Here is a 24,004-nt window from a genome sequence, read left to right on the forward strand (position 1 = left end):
TTTGAATGAGTGAAAAACTATTGAATTACACAGGGTGTTATATTAGAATTTGTCTATTTGCATATCTGTTTTCCCTAATAAACGTGAATGTTTTGTGAGCAGAGACCAAGTTCTTCTTCATCTTTATATCCTTAATTTGTAACATAGTACTTGGCTTATAGTAGATCCTGAGGGAATGTTGATTGCATGATTGAATGACTGAAGGGCAGGCTGTCTTTTTAGAATTTCAGTTTAAGTTTTTTCCAAAAAAAAAAAATATCTTCTTTGACTATATGGGTAAAGATGAGATATCAGTATGTGGCTCATACTGAGTAATTGACACTCTCCACTCCTCTGTACCAGGGTTGGTAGTTTTATTTAGAAGATAGTGTGTACATGTGAAAAAATAACTATTCAACAAGCTAGTATTTTATGTGCCAAGTGAGTGATATGGGCAGATAGATATTGCTTTAGTGTCAGGCTAACTATAACGTTCTTAATTGGGCCTTTGAAAGTGTGGTACACAAGCAAATGAAATTAGAAAATGTTGGGGCGCCTGGGTGGCTCAGTCGGTTAAGCGGCTGACTTCGGCTCAGGTCATGATCACACAGTCCATGAGTTCTAGCCCTGCGTCGGGCTCTGTGCTGACAGCTCAGAGCCCGGAGCCTGTTTCAGATTCTGTGTCTCCCTCTCTCTGACCCTCCCCTGTTCATGCTGTGCCTCTCCCTGTCTCAAAAATAAATAAACGTTAAAAAAAAAAATAGAAAATGTCTATTCATTAATTGCATTATTAGTTAATTGGATCGATTAGAATGGAAGCCTGTATCTGTTTTACTTGGCTTATATTCTGCTTATTTTGGAATTTTTCCTCCTTCATTGGATATTTTTCATTGAAATTTTAACTCATTCTTTTTTAGGTCCAAGACAACTTTGACAAGATTGAGTTCAATAGGATGTGTTGGACCCTCTGTGTCAAAAAAAACCTCACCAAGAGCCCCTTGCTCATTACAGAAGAAGATGCATTTAAAGTATGGGTTATTTTCAACTTTTTATCTGAGGACAAGTATCCATTAATTATTGTGCCAGAAGAGGTAAGGTGTGGCTCTGGGAAGTTCTTACATGGCCATCATAGCATTTAATAGATCTAGCTTGGAAGTATTGTTTTAATTCAAATTGTGTAGATACAGAGGGAGATCTTGGACTAGTGTTTTTGGACCAGAGGCAAAACAGCTTGAATTCAAGAAAGTCCAAGACTTAGTGATTTGGGGTCATGTAATAACCCCTGGAGATTTGTAGATAGGGTGGGACTTTTCCTCTCCAAATTGCTATAGTTATGGATGAATCCATCCTCATATCCAAAGAATTTTTATTCAGTACAAGTCACAACATAATTTTTTGTTTCCTTACATATTGGCAAAACTAGTATGGCATTTTAGGAAAGCAGGGCAAAATTGGCTGAGTGATGTTATCTGGGAAACACATATGATCCACAATGTTGTTCTCAAGGCTGTTTTTATGTGAGGAAATACTGTTCTTGTTTCAAAGTCCAGGACGGTGACTTTTTATTGTTCTTTCCAAAGTAAATGAAAAAGAATATTTTGCTTGTTCTGTTCTGACTTATTTTCCCTAGCTTCCAAAGGTAAAAAAAAAAATACAGGAGTAAGGTTTCTGTGCTATCTTACTGCCTTAAAAAATTATATATGTAATACATGCTTATTACAGTAATAAATATAAAAAGACTAATGAAGAATTACAATTAGCTATAGTTCTCCCCTAAAAACAAAAACAAAAACAAAACAATAACCTGTCATTCCTTAACTTTTGACAAATTATTTAACCTCTTGAGATTTAATTTCCTATCTATAAAATAGCGCTGGGGCACCTGGGTGGCTCGGTTTGGTTAAGCGTCTGACTCTTGATTTCGTCTCAGGTCATGATCTCACAATTCATGAGATTGAACCCTGCATGGGGTTCTGTGCTGACGGCACAGAGCCTGCTTGGTATTCTTTCCCTCTCTCTCTCTGCCCATCCCCTGCTTTCTCTCAAAAACAAAACAAAACAAAAATTAAAAATCTTTAAAAAATAAAATAGGGCTAAATAGAGGTTCTGCATTTAAAGGACTTAGCTCAATATCTGGTATGTAATATGTACTCAGTAAATGTGTTAACTCCTATGACCACTATTATTGCATTTTTGCATGTAAGTCTGTTTATTTCCTTAGGACAGATTTCCAACAGTGGAACTCTGAGTCCTAAAAAACACACTTAAAAAAATTTTTTTTTAATGTCTATTTTTGAGAGAGGGAGACACAGAATCCGAAGCAGGCTCTAGGCTCTGAGCTGTCAGCACAGAGCCTGGCGTGAGACTCGAACTCACGAACTGCGCGATCATGACCTGAGCCAAAGTTGGATGCTTACCCAACTGAACCACCCAGGCACCCCCAAAACACACTTTCAAGGTATTTGATGAACAGGTAGAATTACCCTTTGGAAAGGTTGTACCAATTTAGATAGCTATCAGCAGTGATTGAGGCCTATTGTTACCCATCCTGCCAATACAGAGTCTAGTCTGTGATTTCTGTGATTCATATTCATGTTAGGAAAATCTGTTTAAAAGTGCACACTACAAAATTTTATTTAAAGCCAGCAAGCATTTATTGACTGCCAACAATAGGAAAGGCACCAAGAGTAATGCAAAGTGCAAAAGATTACTTCCTGCCTTCAAGGAGTTTGTAGTCTGCTCAAGGAAAAAAATAAGTCAAATGTAATTTAAAGCAAAATAGACTACCTGTTACAAGAGAGATGCAAAGGGCATACAAATACAGAGAAGGGATAGATTTATTCTAGCTTGGGGGAAGTAAGGGATCAAGGAAAGCTTTTTAACAGGCAATGTAGTAGTTAAAAGTAAGGTCTTAAATTTTTTCCATAAAGGGCCAAACAATAAATATTTGAGGCTTTGTGGCCCTTTAGGCCATCCTGTCTCTGTTGCAGCTGCTTAAATCTGCTGTTATGGCGTGAAAGCAGCCACAGACACTATGTTTGTTGCTGTACTTCAAATATTGCTGGACTTTGAAATGTGAATTTTGTATGATGTTCATGGATCATGAAATTTTTTTTTTTTCCTCCCAACTACTTAAAAATGCAGGAAATGTTCTTAGATCATGGATATATACAAACATGCCATGAGCCAGATTTGGCTGCTGGGCTAGAGTTGACTTGTGGACTGGCTTTTGCTGTTCCCTGGTTAAGGGCAGGGGTCTGGAGTCAGATTTCCTGGATTTGACTTCTAGCTCTATCACTGTTCACTAGCTCTATGACTTTGGGCAATATACTTCATTTGTTTTTGCTTCAGTTTCCTCAACTATAAAATAAGACTAATGCTAGTATCTACCTCTTACTCTTCTTGTGAAGATCAGATGAGGAGAATGCCTGGCCCTGAAAGTGCTCATTTAGTATTAGCTCTTAAGTTTATGGGGAAATTAGCACTTGTGCTGGGCCTTAAAAGATGGGAAGAATTTTGATTAATGGAGAAGAATTCTGGGTGGAAGCAACAGTGGGCAAAATTATATGAGTGAACAAAATTATAAAAGCAAAGGGCATATTCTTTTTTTTTTTAATTTTTTTAAATGTTTATTTTTGAGAGAGAGAGACAGAGTGTGAGTGGGGCAGGGGCAGAGAGAGGGAGACACAGAATCCAAAGCATGCTCCAGGCTCTGAGTTGTCAAGCACAGAGCCCAGTGCGGGGCTTGGACTCACAAACCGTGAGATCACGACCTGAGCCGAAGTCAGTTGCTTAACTGACTGAGCCACCCAGGCGCCCCCAAAAAGGAATTTTTAAAAAGGATATTGGGTAGCTCACAGAATTGTCATGATGGCTGAGACCAGGTTTGAATGCTATCATTCTGGAACTATCCTGGTCACTCCAGTGAGGAACCACAAGGAAAATTCTGCTGCCACCAGGGGGTGGGTATTGTACTTGTGCCATGGAAAACCTCTGGCCCTGCACATTTGGTGCAGCCCGGGAACTCTGATCTTCTTGCAACTGTTTTTGCTACCAGAGAGAATTCTCTGTGCCCACTTTTCAGTTCATAGTCAGAGGATAACACATGTAATTGGTATGGCCTATGTCAGGTACCATGAGATAGTTGCAAAGGAGTCCTGGAAAGGGTCCATTTGCATTTTTATTGTCTGTATTTGGAGGTAGGGAATTGCCAAGATGTAAGAAGGGGGTTCGATGCTAGGCAGTCAAAAAGAATGACACATGCCCTGTCTAACTGGAATATGCTAGAAGGAAGAAGAATGGTGGTAGATGAGGCTAGAAGGAGTTTTGACTTTATCCTGTAGGCAATGGGGAGCTGTGAGCCACTGATGATTTTTTAAAATATTTATTTATTTATTTTGAGAGAGAGAGAGAGTGGGGCAAGGGCAGAGAGAGAGGGAGAGAGAGAACCCCAAGTGGGCTCTATAGTCAGCACAGAGCCTGATATGGAGCTTGATCCTACAACCGTGGTGAGATCATGACCTGAGCCTAAATCATGAGTTAGATGTTTAACTGACAGAGTCACCCAGGCACCCTGAGTCACTGATGATTTTTAAGCAAGAGAGTGTCAAATAAATAGATGAAATATGGAGAGATGTGAGATGGGAAGTTGAGAGAAGGTAAGTGGCATATGGGGACTGAAGTATAGTGATGTTAGTGAGAATGGAAAAGAAGATCAGATGGGAAGGACCTAGAGGTGACAGGACTAAAAGTTCATAGTGCCTGGTGTAGGTCTATAGGCAGGTTTCAGGCCTGGGCAATTGGGAGGTAATAGAGTATAGTTGTTTAAAGCATGATCTTTGAAATCAGACTGCCTGCTTTAAATCCTGACTGTACCACATTTTAACTATGTGACTTTGAAGAGATTAATTCATCTCTTTGTTTGGGTTTCCCCATCTGTAAAATGGGGACAGCTACTTCATTCATTGGACTCTTGTGAGGACTAAAATAGTTGATATATGTGAAGCATTTAACATAATGTCTGGCCCCATGATGAGTGCTCACTAAATAGTGTCTATGTGTGAATGACAGGATGATGAATAAGTTGGAGATATGGTGTCTGATGATGGGTTGGGTACATTGGTATTTTAAGTGGGACATACTTGTGGAGCTGTCCTGTATTCAACTGGAATTACACTTCTAGAGTTTGTGAGAAGTTAGGGCTGGAGACAGAGATGGGGAAGCTATGGGAGTAGGTTAGATCAAGGAGGAAGAAACCACTGTGGGAGAAGTGAGGGCTTAGGACGGAACCTTGGGACTGTTTCTGTAACAGGAAGAGGAAGTATTTTTGGTACAGGAAGCTGAATTGAATAGTCTATAAGGTAGGAGGAGAACTGGGAGAGTATTGAGTCATGAGTGCCATAGAAAGAAAAAGTTCTAAGAAGCAGAAAAGTAGTTACTAGCATTAGATGCTACAGAAAAATTAAAGGGTGATACGTGAGAAGTTGCCCTTGGATTTACCAATTAGGTGGTCATTGGAAATCAAGTAGAACACAGTTTTATGTAATGGTGGGAACAGTTTTTTAGTGCTTAGTAACAATAATGATATGATAGTGCGTCAATGTTAAAGGGGATATGAAGTGGGGCGCCTGGGTGGCTCAGTCGGTTAAGCGTCCGACTTCAGCTCAGGTCACAATCTTGCGGCCCGTGAGTTCAAGCCCCGCGTCAGGCTCTGGGCTGATGGCTCAGAGCCTGGAGCCTACTTCCGATTCTGTGTCTCCCTTCTCTGTCCCTCCCCCGTTCATGCTCTTTCTTTCTCTGTCTCAAAAATAAATAAACGTTAAAAAAAAAGGGGGGGGGGAATATGAAGAATAAAATGTGTTATGGAGTCTTGTCCATGAAAATTGTCTAGCTTAATACAGAGACATATAGAAGGAATGGAATATTGATAGGTGTTGAAAAAGATGTATTGATGGTATTTAAAAGTAAAAAAAAAATTTTTTTTTAATGTTTATTTTTGAGAGACAGAGAGAGACAGATCATGAATAGGAGAGGGGCAGAGAGAGAGGGGGACACAGAATCCGAAGAAGTCTCTAGGTTCTGAGCTGTCAGCAGAGCCCAACGCGGGACCTGAACTCACAAACTGTGAGGTCATGACCTGAACTGAAGTTGGATGCTCAACTGACCCAGGCGCCCAGGCACCCTAAAAAAAATAAAAATAAATTTTTTTAACATTTATTTTTTATTTTTGAGAGACAGAGAGAGACAGAGCGTGAGCAGGGGAGGGGCAGAGAGAGGGAGACACAGAATCTGAAGCAGGCTCCAGGCTCTGAGCTGTCAGCACAAGCCCGATGCGGGGCTCGAACCCACGAACTGTGAGATCGTGACCTGAACTGAAGTCAGACGCTTAGCAGACTGAGCCACCCAGAAGCCCCTAAAAAATGTTTTTGATGTTTATTTTTGAGAGAGAAAGAGACAGAATGTGAGTGGGGGAGGGACCGAGAGAGGGAGACACAGCATCTGAAGCAGGCTTCAGTCTCTGAGCTGTCATCACAAAGCCCTACACGGGCCTCGAACTCATGAACTGTGAAATCGTGACCGGAGCCGAAGTTGGATGCTTAACCAACTGGGCCACCCAGGTACCCTCTGGTGGTATTTTAAAAACCTAGCTGTTGCTTGGAAGAATTATGCTAATAAAATCTCCAGTGTTGTCTTTTTTTTTTTTGTTTGTTTTTTGTTTTTTTTGTTTATTTTTTTTTAAATTTTTTTTTTAACATTTATTTATTATTGAGAGAGAGAGAGACAGAGCGTGAGCAAGGGAGGGGCAGAGAGAGGGGAAGACACAGAACCTGCAGCAGGCTCTAGGCTCTGAGCCGTCAGCACAGAGCCTGACACGGGGCTCGAACCCACAAATTGCGAGATCATGACCTGAGCCAAAGTCGGTCGCCTAACCAACTGAGCCACCCAGGCGCCCCTCTCCAGTGTTGTCTTTTAAAACATTTTGTGGTTACGCTTAGTGTTCTAAGTTTATTTGTGTTTTCTTTGGAATTGGAGGTGGAGTGGGTCTCTTACCTGTGATGTTTGGGCTCTTACCATCACTAAAATATTCATGGTAGACTTGAAATTGATCTTGTCCTGATTTCAGCGTTAGAAATTTCCTTAGTAACTAAGGAAACTTACCTTATTCCTCAAGGGGGCACTTGCTTGATATGGAGGACTTGTCATTGGCTTTAAATCATTGTTGAGCCATGGGCTATGAAGGGAGCCCGTCAGCACTAGCTTCCTGATTGCTCTGCCTAAGAAACTGCTCCAGGTGGCCTGAAGAACTGGGACCCACACGAGCCTTGAGGTGTACCATGACTGTATCCACTTCTGTACTCTAGAGCCCCGCCAAGGCTCTGCGGGCTGTTAGGAATGTCTTTGGTTGTGTTTCTAAACAAATTAATCTCATTCCAGAAGGGAATAGCCTCTGTTTAGAATAGCCAGGCAGCATACCTTGTCATGTTATTGTTTGGACTTATTACTCTGTTTTGACATCTTTAACTCTCTCAGCATTTCTTCTGCTTAGATTTAGAATTAGAGTTAGTTTTATAGATCCTTTCCCTGTGGCCAGAAGTACTTATGTGGAGAAAGAATCATCAGGACAGATTTATGTGGAATTGCTTTGTCTGGCTGCTGAGCCAGCCTCCTGTTAAAATATGGCTATGTATTTATTAAGCTCTTAGCACATCTCCTGTCCTTGGATGAAGCACTGTAAACTCAAGATCACACTATTTTATGGAAAATACTAGAGTCATAATATTTCTTAAGGTGGTCATTCTCTGTTACATTTTGTTTCCTTCCTAAATACTTTAATAACATTAGAAAAGCCCCATATTTTGAACTAGTTTTAGACTTAGAGGTTTTAGTAAAATTTAATGTAAAGATAGATAAATTTTAAAAATAAATTTTGAAGTGTAATGTCTTAATTTGTCATGAGTGCATATATGAGTTTAATTTGTAATTTTACCAACAGTTTTTAGGTTTTATAAGTTTAAGGTAATTTTTATGTTTCCAGTCATCCATCTACCATAATGATTATTTGTATTTTGTTTGAGTCCAGAATGTTTTTAACTGAGATTTTATTCTCTAGTTTTGATTAATGCTATATAAGATATAAGTAACAGTGGTAGTTATATGAGTAACATAAGTGGTATAAATGTTTGATTTTGATTCAGTTTCCCATGACCCAGAAAGTAGTGTCAAAAATATTAAATAAATGTTTAAGTGACTTACACCATGCATAATTCAAGAAATAGTATGTTCCCATTTAAGATGGTTCCTTAATTTTTGTCAAATGATATTCCTGGAAATGTGTGTCTGTATAGTTTTTTTCATTAGCATTCATTTTCCGCAGAGCCAAGAACAAAACAGGATGTGTCTGTTGTGGACTTATTTGGAAGAATTGCTTTGATGCAATTAAATATCAAAACTGAAATAGTTTTAAGAGATCCTTAGTGAATGAAATAAAACCTAAATTGTTGTTAAACCAGTAAAGGCCCTTTTTTAATGACAGGGAAAGAACTTTTAACAACATGATTTTTGGAGCCAGAGGCCTTGAAAATCACATGCAGCTTGAAAGTTTATTCTTTTGTTATTTTTGGTGAAACTTGCTTGGAAGGAGGAAGTAAGCTGCTTCCTGAAACTGAATGAGCTTTTAGAATTGATGCAGGCCACTCGAGACTAACACGGCAGCACGTGATTTATTATTTAGTGTAATTGAATAGTTGAGAGTGGGAATGTTTGTCTCTTCCTGGCCCAATATAATGAATTAAGAGATCCTTAAATTATTTGGTAATGATAAGTATATGATTGTGTTGAAAGTCAGCAGGAAATAAGTCTAGATTATTTGGGACAATCACTGGGAATGCTGAGCAGTTGCTGGGTGCGGATGACAAACTCAGGAGGGTTTGGGAGTGCGCACCTTCATAAAGGTTTAGGATGAACCAAGGAAGCTGCCTCTAGAGCTGAGTTTGCTACTAACAGGTACTCTCAGTTACTAACATTATTAAAGACCATTGGATATACAAGAGAAACTGAAGCTTGGAATGGGAGGGACTTGGGTATATTCACAGTGGATGTATATTCACAGTAGACGAAGAAAAGCTAAGGCTGTTTCCCGATTTATAGTATGAATGGTCAGTCCAGTGCACCATTTTGTCATGCCTATCCACGTGACCATATGCATATGCTTCTGTTGGCCTTACTACTAACACTTCTACTTGTGCTTGTACTGCCTTTATCCCACCTTGTGATCAGACAGCATGGGCCCTTCTTTTTACTGCATTAGGGAGATTGAACTTCTGTACATGTTAATGCCTCTAAGTTATTTTACTTTGGGCAATTATTCACCTTAATGTCCTTTTTAACTTTCTTTTTCTCTCTTGTCTCTCTTTAGTCTCTTCTTGTCTTTAATCTTTTTTCCTTTTCTTTTTTGATACATTCTGTCCTTTTTTCTTCTTTCTCTCTCATCTTTACCATTTTCTTTCTCTCTCCTCCACTGACTATCCCTGTTACTACGTCTTTTTCTTTTTTTCTTTAAAGATTTTATTTTTAAGTAATCTCTATACCCAAGTTGGGGCTTGAATTTACAACTTCAAGATTAAAAGTTACATGCTGTAATTACTGAGCCAGCTAGGCCCAAATGAAATTGTTTTTTTTTTTTTTTCATTTTTATTTAAAGTTTATTTATTTATTTTGAGAGAGAGAGTGCGCAAGCACGTGAGAGCATGCACAAGAGCAGGGGAGGAACAGAGAGAGAGAGAGAGAGAAAGGGGAGAGAGAATCCCAAGCAGGCTCTGTGCTATCAGTGCTGAGCCCTCCTCGGGGCTCAATCTCACAATCTGTGAGATCATGACCTGAGCCAAAGTTAAGCATCTGATGTTCAACCAACTGAGACACATTCATCCAGTGGAGACATGCAGGCATCCTATGTTTTTGTTTTTTAAAGTAAGCTCTATGCCCAGCATGGGGCTTGAACTCACAACCCTGATATAAGGAGTCACATGCTCTACCAGCTGAGCCAGTCAGGTGCCCTGATCCTTGTTACTTCTTCTTCTTCTTTTTTTTTAAATCTTTTTAATGTTTGTTTATTCTTGAGAGAGAGACAGAATGCGAGCGGGGGAGGGGCAGAGAGAGAGGGAGACACAGAATCCGAAGCAGGCTCCAGGCGCCAAGCTGTCAGCACAGAGCCTGACGTGGGATTTGAACTCACAAACCGTGAGATCATGACCTGAGGTAAAGTCAAACCCTTAACTGACTGAGCACCCCTGATCCTTGTTACTTCTATTTAAAAACCAAGAAAATAATAATATCTGATAAACTTAACAGTAGATGTTATATCTCCAACAAGGGAAAGGCACCCCTGATCCTTGTTACTTCTATTTAAAAACCAAGAAAATAATAATATCTGATAAACTTAACAGTAGATGTTATATCTCCAACAAGGGAAAGGAAAGACCTAAGTGTGTTTTTCTCCAACAAGTAAATATTTGTTGACTACTTACTATATACTTGATTTAGGAGATTAGATAATTTCCATATTAGAAGACTTTATAGTGTCTCATCAAATTTAATTACTAGAACTCTTGATATTTTTTGACTTTGTGATATTTTGTGGATGTACATTTCTTTGCAAGCATGTTTTTGCTATTGTTGGCATTCTTTTTCTGCTAAAATATGTTATTTCACAAACAGCTTTATAGCCAAATTAGTAGAAGTGCAAAGGAGAGAAAGAAAAATTAACTCACAATCTTATCTGTAACAAGTTAGACTTACTATTTCTGTGTTTTCCTCTAGTATTTGTCAAAATACTTACAGAGTCTTTATGCAGTGGAAATTATAGGTAAATTTAATTGAGCATTCTTTTATTTATTTTTACATTTTTATTTTTTTGGTATTATTATTTTTATTAGAGAGAGAATCTTTTTTTTTTTAATGTTTTTTTTTTTTTTTAGAGGGGTTGGGAGGGGCAAACAGAGGGGGACAGAGGATTCAAAGCAGGTTTGGTGTTGACAGCATAGAGCCTGATTTCAGGAGTCGAATTCACAAACCATGATATCATTACCTGAACTGAAGTTGGACACTTAACTGGCTGAGCCACCCAGGAATCCTGAGAGAGGGTCGGGGGGGGGGGGGGAGAGAATGAATGAATGAATGAATGAATCTTAAGCAGTCTCCATGCTCAGTCAGAGCCCGATGTGGGGCTTAATCCCAAGACCCTGGGATTATGACTCGAGCCAAAGCCAAGAGTTGGATGCTTAACTGACTGAGCCACCCAGGTGCCTCTCTCAAATGTAATTTTAGCAATCCCTGTCAAAATAACATCAGCATTCTTCACAGAGGTAGAACAAACAATCCTAAAATTTGTATAGAACCAGCAAAGACCCCAAATAGCCAAAGCAATCTTGAAAAAGAAAACCAAAGCTGGAGGCATCATAGTTCTATACTTCAAGCTGTATGACAAAACTGTAATCATCAAGACAGTATAGTACTGGCACAAGAACAAACACATAGATCAAAGGAATAGAACAGAGAACCCAGAAATGGACCCACAAACATATGGCCAACTAATCTTTGACAAAGCAGGAAAGAATATCCAAAGGGAAAAAGACAGTCTCATCAACACATGGTGCTGGGAAAACTGGACAGCAACATGCAGAAGAATGAACATGACTGCTTTCTTACACCATACACAAAAATAAACTCAAAATGTATGAAAGACCTAAACATAACACAGGAAGCCATCAAAATCCTAGAGGAGAAAACAGGCACAACTTCTTTGACTTTGGCTGCAGCAACTTCTTACTTGACATGTCTCCAAAGGCAAGAGAAACAAAAGCAAAAATTAACTATTGGGACTTCATTAAGGTAAAAAGCTTCTGCATAGCAAAGGAAACAATCAGCAAAACTAAAAGGCAGCTGACAGAATGGGAGAAGATATTTGCAAATGACATTGGAGAAAGGGTTAGTATCCAAAATTTATAAAGAACTTATCGAACTCAACACCCAAAAAACCAATAATCCAGTGAAGAAATGGGCAGAAGACATGAATAGACACTTATCTAAAGTCGACATCCGGATGGCTAACAGACACATGAAAAAATGCTCAACATCACGTATCATCAGGGAAATACAAATCAAAACCACAGTGAGATTCCACCTCACACCTGTCAGAATGGCTAAAATTAGCAACTCAGGCAATGACAGATGTTGGCAAGGATGCGGAGAAAGAGGAACCCTTTTGCAGTGCTGGTGGGAATGCAAACTGGTGCAGCTGCTCTGGAAAACAATTTGGAGATTGCTCAAAAAATTAAAAATAGAACTACCCTACAATCCAGCAATTGCACTACTAGGTATTTAACCAAACGACACAGGAGTGCTGATTTGAAGGGGCACATGTACCCCAATGTTTATAGCAGCACTATCAACAATAGCCAAAGTATGGAAAGAGCCCAAATGTCCATCGACTGATGAATGGATAAAGAAGATGTGGTATATATACACAATGGATGATTACTTGGTGATCAAAAAGAATGGAATCTTGCCATTTGCAACAATGTGGATGGAACTAGAATGTGTAAGTCAGACAAAGACAAATACCATATGATTTCATTCATATGTGGAATTTAAGATACAAAACAGATGAACATAAGGGAAGGGAAGCAAAAATAACATAAAAACAGAGGGGGAGACAAACCATAAGAGACTCTTGAATACAGAGAACAAATTGAGGGTTGCTGGTGGGGTGTTGGCTGGTGGGGGGAGAGCTAAATGGGTGAGGGGCATTAAGGAGGATGCTTGTTGGGATGAGCACTGGGTGTTAAATGTAAGTGATGAATCACTGAATTCTATTCCTGAAATTATTATTACACTACATGTTAACTAACTTGGATTTAAATTTAAAAAAATAATAAAAAAATTAAATGTCATTTTAAATGTTTGAATAATGCACCACTCAGTACAAAAGGAAATAACATTGATGGACTACCTACCATGTCAGACACTGTGCAAAATAATCAGTATTTGTCTCATTTTATCCCCATAGTAGTTCTATATGATAAGTGTTATTATGCCTGTTTCATAGATGAGAAAATTGAAGGCTTAGCTTAGTTTATTTCAGTTTAGTAAACAGTAATTGAGCTTTACCACATTCTAGGTATGCTGCTGAGTTCTGGATATTCAAAGATAGGTGGGACATGGTCCCGTCTATAAGGAATTCAGAAAATGGTGGGAATCCAAATGATTAAGAGATAATTTCAGTACAATATGCTAAGTGGAGTGACATAGAAGAACAACTGACCTGGGGGCGCCTGGGTGGCTAGGTTGGGTAAGCATCTGACTCTTCATTTCAGCTCAGGTCATGATCTCACTGTTTGTGGGTTCAAGCCCCATATTGGGTTCTGCACTGACAGGATGGAGCCTACCTGGGATTCTCTCTTTTCCTCTCTCTTTTCCCCTCCCCTGCTTGTGCTCATCCTCTGTCTCTCTCTCTCAAAATAATTTTGGGGAAAAAAAAAAAAAAAAAAAAAACCTAACCTGGATTAGGGTTGGTCAGAGCAGTTTTACTAGAGTAGTGCTTTCTCAAACTTTAATGTGCATATGGAAGTACCTGGGTTCTTGTTAAAATGCAGATTTTGATTTTTGGGTCTTTGGTGGGGTCCAAGGTTCTTCATTTCTAACAACCTAGGTGATGCTGATGCTGCTGTTCACACCTCACTTTGAATAGGAATATCCTAGACAATACAGAATTTGAACGAATACCATTTAGCTTGATGCAGAAATGAGGAGAGATATTCAAGACAGAGAGGACAGGGTGGGGAAAGGCATAAAAGCATAAAAAAGTATGTTAAATGGGTAAATTTATAATGTATGACAGGTATTGGCAAACTATGGCTATGGCTCACTGCTGAATGTAGCCCGTAGCCTGTTTTTGTTTAGCCCATGTGCTAAGAAGAGTTCTTACATTTTTAAAGCATTGTAAAAAACAAACAAACCCAGACAAAGAGTAACTTATAATACAAATGCACAAAGCCTCAAATATTTACTACCTAACCCTTTACAGAAGAAGCTCGAGACCCCTGATCTGTGGTATTAGTGAAGTGTGTAAAATCTGCAGTGGGCATAGTGGACATGTTAGAGATAGTAAATGGGAGGGAGGAATGGTGGTCACCAAGGGACACAGGAAAACTTGGCCTTTATCTTTGAACCAGGACAGGATTTAAAGAGGGAGGTGAGGGGTGCCTGGGTGGCTCAGTTGGTTAAGCATCCAGCGCTTGGTTTCAGCTCATGTCGTGATCTCACGGTTCATGAGTTTGAGCCCTGCATTGGGTTCTTGCTGACAGCACAGAGCCTGCTTGGGATTCTCTCTCTCTCTCTCTCTCTCTCTCTGTCTCTCTCTCTCTCTCTGTCTCTCTCTCTCTCTCTGCTCCTCCCCTGCTCACTCTCTATCTCTCTTTCTCAAAAATAAATAAATAAACATTAAAAAAAATATAGAGAGAGGTGATAGGCTCAGGTTATGTTTTGAAAACATTTCTCTGGCAGAATATAGATACAAGGGAGCAATGCTGGAGGCAAGGATACCAACTGGGAGGCCTGAACAAGGTAGATGGAGTAGGAGGGGATGGGTTTGAGAATTGTCTGGGAAAAAGTTTTTCATTCTCTCTTGACTATAACCCATAGGAAGATATTACTTCATGACCAGCACACATAGGCATACCCACAACACCAAACTAACCACAAAACATTTGTCTTTATTGTGAGTAAACTCAAATACTTTCATTCAATTAAAGAAGATGCTGGTAACTATGTAATAAGTTGATTTTATATTGGGTTATAACCTACAGTTTGAAAAGCACTGATCTGGGGAAGTGAAACAGTAGGATTTTATCACTGATTTGGAATAAAGGAATAGGGAACAAGGATTGACATGGGTGAATGGTGTTGTTCCCAGCTGAAATCAATAATAGAAGGGAAAGCCATTTGGAAGGTAGAGGTGACGCATTCATTTTTGGATGTGTTGAATTTGATAGCATTGTAGGAAACCCAGGCTTTCCAGAAGATAGCAGTTTCTCATTCAGTGAGTATTATTGCCTGTTTTGTTTACCTGCTGTTATTTGAATAGCAATATTTTCTACTGTTCTACACAAAGGTATGTTTTTCAGGATTTAATAAGCTTTTTCAGCCCAGGGTAGGAATTTGGCCATTGTTTCCAACATTGTCAATGTTATAATGGGAGGAAGCATCATAAATTTCAAATAATTGGCTTACGTGGGAAATTTATAAATTGGGGACTAAGTTGTAAATACTAATTTGAGATGCTTATTTAATTAGTACTTGCATATTAATTCAGTAAGATCGATATTCTGATATATTTAAGTTATTTATCCAACAGAGAGTAGTCAAACCACAGCAATTAAGTGTATGTGTACAGTTTGCTTTAGTTCTGCTATAGTATACAAATATACTATACTACTAGAGGGTTGTAAGTTTTTGATTCCTTCAAAAAAATTTTTTGTAATGTTTATTTTATTTTTGAGAGAGCAAGAGAGACAGAGCACGAGTGGGGGAGGGGCAGCGAGAGAGGGAGACACAGAATCTGAAGTAGGCTCCAGGCTCTGAGCTGTCAGCACAGAGCTCGACTTGGGGGTTCAAATTCATGAACTGTGAGATCATGACTTGAGCCAAAGTTGGATGCTTAACCAACTAAGCCACCCAGGTGCCCCTCAGTTTTTGGTCCTTATTCTATAAGGTTAATACAGGACTAGTGGCATTTTATCTATACCTTTCCTCTGATAATATCATGATTTTTTAAAGATACAATTTTGAAACTAAAAAGGAACATTTCCTAAGTTGACCTTATCAGTGTAAATAACATAGATACATACCTAAGTTTAAAAGTTATTATTTTTTTTACTAGGAATTAATAATTAAAAATTTTTCTTTTTATAGATTGAATACCTGCTTAAGAAACTTACAGAAGCTATGGGAGGAGGTTGGCAACAGGAACAATTTGAACATTATAAAATCAACTTTGATGACAGTAAAGATGGTCTTTCTGTGTGGGAACTGATTGAACTTATTGGAAATGGACAGTTTAGCAAAGGCATGGATCGGCAGACGGTGTCCATGGCAATTAATGAAGTCTTTAATGAGCTTATATTAGATGTGTTGAAACAGGTAAGAGTCCTGGAACACTGTGTTTCTCCTTACCTTTAGACTTTGACATGTTTGAAATAAGACATTTTCATTTGAGTATAAGTCATTTATACCTTTATACTGATTTAGAACAAGAATAAAGTTTCTTATTTTCCCAGTCTTGTATTAGGCTTAAAAAAAAATTACTGATACAATTTTGAAGTATACTTAAGCATTGGGAAGTTGCTATTTTGAAAGAATTGTTTAAATGACCACATTTCCAAACTGTCTTTAAAGTACTTTCATGTCACGTGTACATCCATACTTGTTGATCTGAAAGATCCTCATGGCATGTTGTTCAGAGAAAAAAAAAACAGGTTGTTGAACAGGAAGCATATTGTAATCCCTTTCATGTAATGTGATATATATGTGTAGGGCTATCTGGAAGGATGCTCACCAAAATGTTAAAAGTGATTACTCCTGGATTGTGGGATTCCTGTAAATTTTATTTTATTCTTTATTCCTTTCTTGTTGATTGGATTTACTACTAGATTCTATACATGAATGTATGCATATGATTACATATTTTAATTTTTTAATTATTTTTTTAAGTTTATTTCTTTATTTTGAGAGACAGAGAGAACCAGCTGGGTAGGGGCAGAGAGAGAGGGGGACGGAGGATCTGAAGTGGGCTCTGTACTGACAGCAGAGAGCCTGATGCAGGGCTCGAACTCACAAACTGTGGGATCGTGACCCAAGCTGAAGTCAGACGCTTAGCCGACTGACCCACCCTGACACCCCTATATATTTTTATAAAATTAGAAAAATACCCTTATTTTTAGAGTAAATACCTTTATATAGCAAAGTTGCATTTATCTTGTTAGATTATGACCTATATAGCATCTGATATAAATATGGAATGCTTAATGATTGTTAAATAGAATTTACATGTTTTTTTTTTTTTTAGCGGCTCTTTCATATTTTTTACATTATTATACTGAATAATAATTCCAATTTGGGATTTCCTTACTTTGGTCCTTTATTTGCTCAGTAGGTGAAGTTGTGTCTTTGCTCTTTTTCCCTAATTGAACCCATCAAGAAACATTAATTGAGGTTTCATTTGTATAGGTTTTTGGTGCTACAAAGAGATGTGAGACATGGTCTGTGTCCAAAGAGGACTTCTAGGCCCACCAGGATGGCAGGATAATTGGACTACAGATGAATTTCAATATGAGATAGCTTTTGCTTAAATGTCCAAGGATGAGGAAGCTGAACAAGTAATATGATTAGAACTTGGTATAATAACCAAATGATACAGTCAAGCTAATATTATATAATGATAATGAATAGTCTGCTATAGGGTATCAGCACTTGTACATTTACTATTTAAAATTCATCTATTCTCAGACAACCCTGAAGGGCTTTGGCCTATAATTATAATTTTGCTGAAGTAAAAATATGAGTTATATACCTTTGTGACTGATTTGTGGGAAGAAAGTATAGAAGTGCAAGTGTAGAAGCCAGAATCCTAACTACTTGGTCCAGTTCTTTTTCTTTCTGCTCATCTGGAGGAGTTCATCCTCCAGAATAGTGAGAGGTCAGGTAGGAAGGGTAGGTTGGTGCCAGAAGGTGATTGGTTGAAAGATATATTTGGCCAACTTTAATATTTTCATTGATTGAGGTTTTAGTTTGCTGAGAATCACTGTTAGGGTTTGTGTGTGTGTGTGTGTGTGTGTGTGTGTGTGTGTTAATCAGAATGGACAGAATAGTATAATGAACCCTCATATACCATTCACCCAGCCCCAGTAACTACCAACACATAGTTAATCCTACCCTCCTACTTTTGCCTCTCCTGTATCTTGAAACAAATCCCAGATATTTCATTTTATCTATAAATATTTCAATAGGTATCCCTAAAAGATAAGGAATTTTAAAAAATCACAATGTTTTTAGCACCAGGAGTCCTAAGGCTACTCTCTGTATGTAGCATGGGGTGGAGTTAGAGGGGTTGTCTCTGCATGCCCAGAATTCTGTGTAAACTTTTGTGTGCGTGTATTAGCATGAATTTGACTGGGTATAGTGCCCCTGGCCTTCATAGATCCTCAGTGGGTTCATGATCTCCAGAGGTCAAGAACCACTGATATTCATGTATTCAGGAAGAGATATCAGCTCTTATAAGAAAAAGAACAGGTATTTATATAAAATTTAATCTTTCATAGGGTTACATGATGAAAAAAGGCCATAGACGGAAAAACTGGACTGAACGCTGGTTTGTACTAAAACCCAACATAATTTCTTATTATGTGGGTGAAGATCTGAAAGATAAGAAAGGAGACATTCTCTTGGATGAAAACTGCTGTGTGGAGGTCAGTCTACTGTTACTTCTTTCTGTTGCTGCCCCCTGCTGCCCAAGTGTTTTATATTCCTTCTAGACTTCAGAGTCTTGAAAGAATCTTAAAATTTACATTTCTAAAATAACATAGGCATACAGTTGCCATAGTTTCTGAACCAAAAACCAGAGATACCTGACAAAAGTTTTTTATAATGTGAATTTATCTTCTATCTCATGGAAAAAGTATAGGGATTAAATCAGATTTGTTTGTACATTTAAGGAATCATTTATTGAATAAAATGGAGTCATAAAAAAGAAAGCACAAAATTATTCAGTAAGACAGTGTTTGAAATCATGAATATACCATGACATCTGGGCCATTTTGAGTATAGTAAATAAAACTAATGAAAATGGGAGCATTACCTTTGAGTATTTTGGGTGACTTTCAGTACACTTTATTCCCAGATATTAATTCGGTAAAGAAGTGAAGTCTTCAAGAACAGTAATTTTGAGTTTTTAATTTATATCTAAACTATCACCATATTTGTATTTCTTGAAGAACATTTAAAATACCTAACATCTCACTCATAAATGACAGTGTATTTTGATGGATGAAATAGTATAGATATATTAATGCCTCTGGGTTTGCACTGCCCACTAAGCGGTCTTCTTAGATTCAACTACACATGGATACTCACGAGATTATCATAGGCCATACCAGTCTACTTATAAGGATATAGGAGAGGAGCTACAGCTTGCTAGCACTAACATCCCAGGTCAAAGAGAGTGGATCTGCATTAGGCAGATGTGGGAATCACCCTGGCTTAGAAGTCTCATAGCCCATTGGAGTCAATACGTGGGTATACCTTCCAGGGTTCCTATAAAGGATGTGCTCACGTACAAGAGTCATTGTGCTTAGGAAAGCCAAAGCATAGTGTCCCTATCAGGTGTTGGTGGTTCTCCTAGTCCAGATGAAGTATGCTAATCAGGGTTATTTATTACCATAGGTAATGTTGCCTAGAGGACAGTATTTTGTAAATTAGAAATATGCTCTTATGGACTTTTTTTATTGATGTTGAATTTCAGCAAGATTTGTGTAAATAGTTAAGATTGAACTTAATTTCAATGCTTAGAAATAAAATTAAAAATAACTAATTTTGCTTTCCTTGTTAGTCCTTACCTGACAAAGATGGGAAGAAATGCCTTTTTCTCATAAAATGTTTTGATAAAACCTTTGAAATCAGTGCCTCAGATAAGAAGAAGAAACAGGAGTGGATTCAGGGTAAGGCAATTTTTATTATTTGTCATGATATAACTTGAGAGCTCTGACTTTGTATTTTTAAATCTCATTTTAATCTCATGAGGCGTTGTTCCCTCATTGTAGTTATTTCTACATGCAGCATAGTAACTGAAAGAAAAATAAAGTGAAAGGAAGTCCCAAATTTTTCATCAATTTCATTTGTATAATGAACTTGTGGGAAAATTATAAACTATACATTTTAGGGTTTCTTTTTTTTACTTTTATTATTTAAAGATAATGGAATTTCCCATTTTAAGGACTATGAAGAATTTTAAAGTGATCATCATGAATTTTTAATAATACAGAAAACAGGAATAATACAGTTGCTTTTGAATATTTCCAATAATTTTCAAGATTTGTTATTTTCACAAGAAATCACTAGTTTCAAATAATTATCTCAAGAACACAAACTTTTGATTTAATAACTTTTTTAAAAGCTTATTTATTTATTTTCAGAGAGAGAGAGCACAAGTGGGAGATGGACAGAGAGAGAGAGAGGGAGGGAGAGGGAGAATCCCAAGCAGGCTCCACGCTGTCAGTGTAGAGCCAGACGTGGGGCTCTAACTCACAGACTGTGAGATTATGACCTGAGCTGAAACCAAGAGTTGGATGCTTAACTGACTGAGCCCCCCAGCCCTTCCAATGAGATTTTTTTTTTTTTTAAATCATGAAAAGGGATTCCGAATATGGTATTCTTGGACATAAGTAAAATACTGTTATACTGAAAGTTGTGGTCATTTCGATGTGGTTTAAGAGTTTGAGGCAAGTGCACCTAGGTTTAAGTCCTCTTTCCTGGGTCACTTGAGTTGAGTTAGGAATTTTGTAGCTGTTTTTCCTCTTCTGTAGAATAGGGATAATAGTACCTACCTCTCAAGGTTTTTGTGAGGGCTAATAATTAGATAATGAAGATATACTTGCACATTAAAAATGTTTTTAGAATACTTACTTATTTTTGAGAGAGAGAGAGTGCTAGCGGAGGAGGGGCAGAGAGAGAGAGAGGGAGACACAGAATCTGAAGCAGGCTCCAGCCTCTGAGCTCTCAGCACAGAGCCCGACGTGGGGCTCGAACTCACAAACTGTGAGATTATGACCTGAGCTAAAGTTGGATGCTTAACCGACTGAGCCACCCACGTGCCCCTATACTTGCACATTTTAAAAAAGACACATCATTGCAGAAATGTTTGTGATAGATTGCAAACAGCCTAAGTATCCATTAATTGTGAAATGGTTGAATAAATTATGGTACAGTAACACAGTGGAGTTAGGTACATTATGTTTAATGTTTGATGTACTGATAATGGAAATCTCTCCAAGATAAATTAAGTGAAAAAAACCAAAGCTCAGAAGGGTGTATTATGTCAAAGGAAGGTGGAAGGTGTATATACCTCCTTATTTGCATATGCTTAAAATATCTCTGGAAAGATGCAGAAGAAATTGTTAACATTAGTTGGTAGTGGAGAGGGGAACCCAGTACTTGGGGATAAGAATAAGAGGGAGACTTTTCCTGTAGATCTTTTTATGCTTTTGAATTTGAACAATGTGAGAGTATTAGCTGTTCAAAAAATTAAATTTAAATAATTCAAACAATCAGGAAAATATGTAAAAATTAGATAATGCATATAAAAGGTATACATATAGCAACTATTAAATAACTGGTAGCTATTATTACCATCTCAGGAAGGGAGTGTATAAGGAGATGGTTTCATAAGGCATAGATAAGGGGCAGATTAAACCCAGCAGGTAGCAAGTCAGATATCAGGAACTAATAATCTCAACCCTAAATATGTCTTGTTCTTATTTGGCCTTTTGAGGAAATAGAGAGAAGGGAATTAATTGAAAGTATTTGAAGTTCTTCAAATGTGTGTCATATTCCCGAATCAAGTATCTATTTAAGCACAGATGTACAGTTACGGAATTTTAGAGCTGGAAGGGACTCTAGAAATCATCTCTTTAATTTTAGAGATGAGGAAACTGATTCTGTGGAAGGTTATGTGGCTTGCTCAAGGTCACACCATTTCTCAGTGGCAGAATCAGAATCTACACTGGGTCTCTGGTTTTCTTCCCAATGTGCCATGTTTATGTTAGGCTTACAAAGAATAAACAGTATATTCCGTTTTTTATCTTACACTTTTTATAGCCATTCACTCTACTATCCATCTGTTGAAGTTGGGCAGCCCCCCACCACATAAAGAAGCCCGCCAACGTCGGAAAGAACTCCGGAAGAAGCTGCTGGCTGAACAGGAGGAGCTGGAGCGACAGATGAAGGAGCTCCAGACTGCCAACGAAAATAAGCAGCAGGAGCTGGAGACCGTGAGGAAGGTGGGAATGGGCTGAGGGAGGGCGCTCTGTTTCATTGCAGGAGCCACAGCTTCCTTACTTACAAGCTTTGGTTCTACCAAGACCAGGTTCATGCAATTTTAGAGAGATTTTTTTTGTAAATTGTTTTCTTAGGAAGTGTGTCTAGGTTACTAAGTGAGATAATCTGGTTTTTCCAGCCTTGGAAGTATGAGGATCTCAGGTCGGCAAGACATTTCATTGACCAGAAAACAACAAGAATAATTGATGTTCATTGGGAAACCTTGTTGCTCAGTTATATCATGGTTCTGGGGTGGTAGTGGGTCCCCAGTGTATGGGCACTTGAGCCTGTCTGCCTTCCATCAGTGAACACCTACCTGCTAACGACAAGATCAGAGACCCTTTTGTGTCCTCCTATGTAGCACCTATGCCCTGGAGTATGGGAGATGCTCACAGTATAAGCCCCCTCATTTCTGTTGGGGTTCTCCCTTTGCAGTCCATGGAAATGCCACACTTTGTGTGATATCCTCTGAATAGACTCACAAAGAATTTTTTAATACTTTTGGGGACTCCTGGGTGGCTCAGTCTGTTAAGTGTCTGACTGTTAACAGTCTGTTAAGTGTCTGAACTCATGTTGTTGTGGTTCATGAGTTCAAGCCCTATGTCAGGCTCTGTGCTGACAGCTCAGAGCTTGGAGCCTGCTTTGTATTCGGATTCTGTGTGTGTCTCTCTCTCTGCCCCTCCCCTGCTCACGTTCTGTCTCTCTCTCAAAAATAAACATTAAAAAAAATTTTTTTTAAACCCTATTCAGTCACTCTGTCTTTTGATTGGAGAGTTTAGTGTATTTACATTAATTATTGATAGGTACTTGCTGCCATTTTGTTAATTGTTCTCTGGCTGTTTTTGTAGTTCTTCTCTGTTCCTTTTTTCTCTTGCTCTCCTCTTTTATGGTTTGATGACTTCTTTTAGTGCTATGTTTATATCCCTTCTCTTTATCTTTTGCATATTTAAAATAGGTTTTAGCCTTGTGATTACCATGAAGCTTACATATAACAACTTATATTTGTAACACTGTTTTAAGTTGATAACTTAAGTTTGATCCCATTCTCAAGCTCAACATTTTTATTTTCCCCTCCCCAGTATTTTATTTTTTTATGTCTCATTTCACATTTTTTAATCTTGTTTGCTAATAAGTATGATACACTACATTATAAAAATGAAAGATAAAAATCATATGATCATCTCAATATTTGCAGAAAAGCATTTGACAAATTCAACATTGACTTATGTTAAAGACTCTTAACAAAGCAGGTGTGGGGAGAATGTATCTCAAATAATAAATGCATACAAAGCCCATACCTAACATCATAAGCTTTTCCTCTAAGCTCAGGAATAAGAGAAGGACACCTACTCTCACCACTTTTATTTAGCATAGTATTTGAAGGCCTAGCCAGAGCAATTAGATAAGAAAAAGAAGAAAAGATCTGCAAATTGGAAAGTAAGAAGTCAAATTGTCACTATTTGCAGATGACATGATATTATATATAGAAAAAACTATTAACTCCATCAAAAAACTGTTAGAACTAATAAATTCAGTAAAGTTGTAGAATAAAAAATATGCAAAGTTCTGTAACATCTATACACATTAATAATGGACTATCAGAAAGAGAAGAAAACAATGCCAGTCCCCTGTTGATGAACATTTGGGTTATTTTTACTCTTTTGATTAAATAGGCAATGCTACAGGGAATTATTTTGTACCTGTATCATTTTATACACGTTCTAATAATTCAGTAAAACCTTGGTTTGTGAGCATAATTTGATCCAGAAACATGCTTGTAATACAGAACACTTGTTTCTCAAAGTGAATTTCAAGAACCATTGACTCATTTATGATCATGTGATGTTTGGCGTCACGTACTACTTGTATTGCAAGACATTGCTCA

At 38.0% G+C, this 24,004-nt stretch overlaps 1 protein-coding gene across 2 annotated transcripts in view; it reads left to right on the top strand.

Annotated features, from left to right (window-relative positions):
• The window catches only part of SWAP70 (switching B cell complex subunit SWAP70), a 77,410-nt gene that overhangs the window by 39,384 nt on the left and 14,022 nt on the right, over positions 1 to 24,004 (top strand). For both annotated transcript variants that reach the window (XM_042957621.1, XM_042957622.1), the window contains exons 3-7: positions 897 to 1,070; positions 15,946 to 16,173; positions 18,351 to 18,497; positions 19,637 to 19,745; positions 21,901 to 22,082. In XM_042957621.1, the coding sequence (XP_042813555.1) occupies positions 897 to 1,070; positions 15,946 to 16,173; positions 18,351 to 18,497; positions 19,637 to 19,745; positions 21,901 to 22,082 (840 nt within the window). The remainder of the gene's footprint in view (positions 1 to 896; positions 1,071 to 15,945; positions 16,174 to 18,350; positions 18,498 to 19,636; positions 19,746 to 21,900; positions 22,083 to 24,004) is intronic.

The sequence above is a fragment of the Panthera tigris genome, chromosome D1 (assembly GCF_018350195.1).
Source record: "Panthera tigris isolate Pti1 chromosome D1, P.tigris_Pti1_mat1.1, whole genome shotgun sequence".
NCBI classification, from domain to species: domain Eukaryota; kingdom Metazoa; phylum Chordata; class Mammalia; order Carnivora; family Felidae; genus Panthera; species Panthera tigris.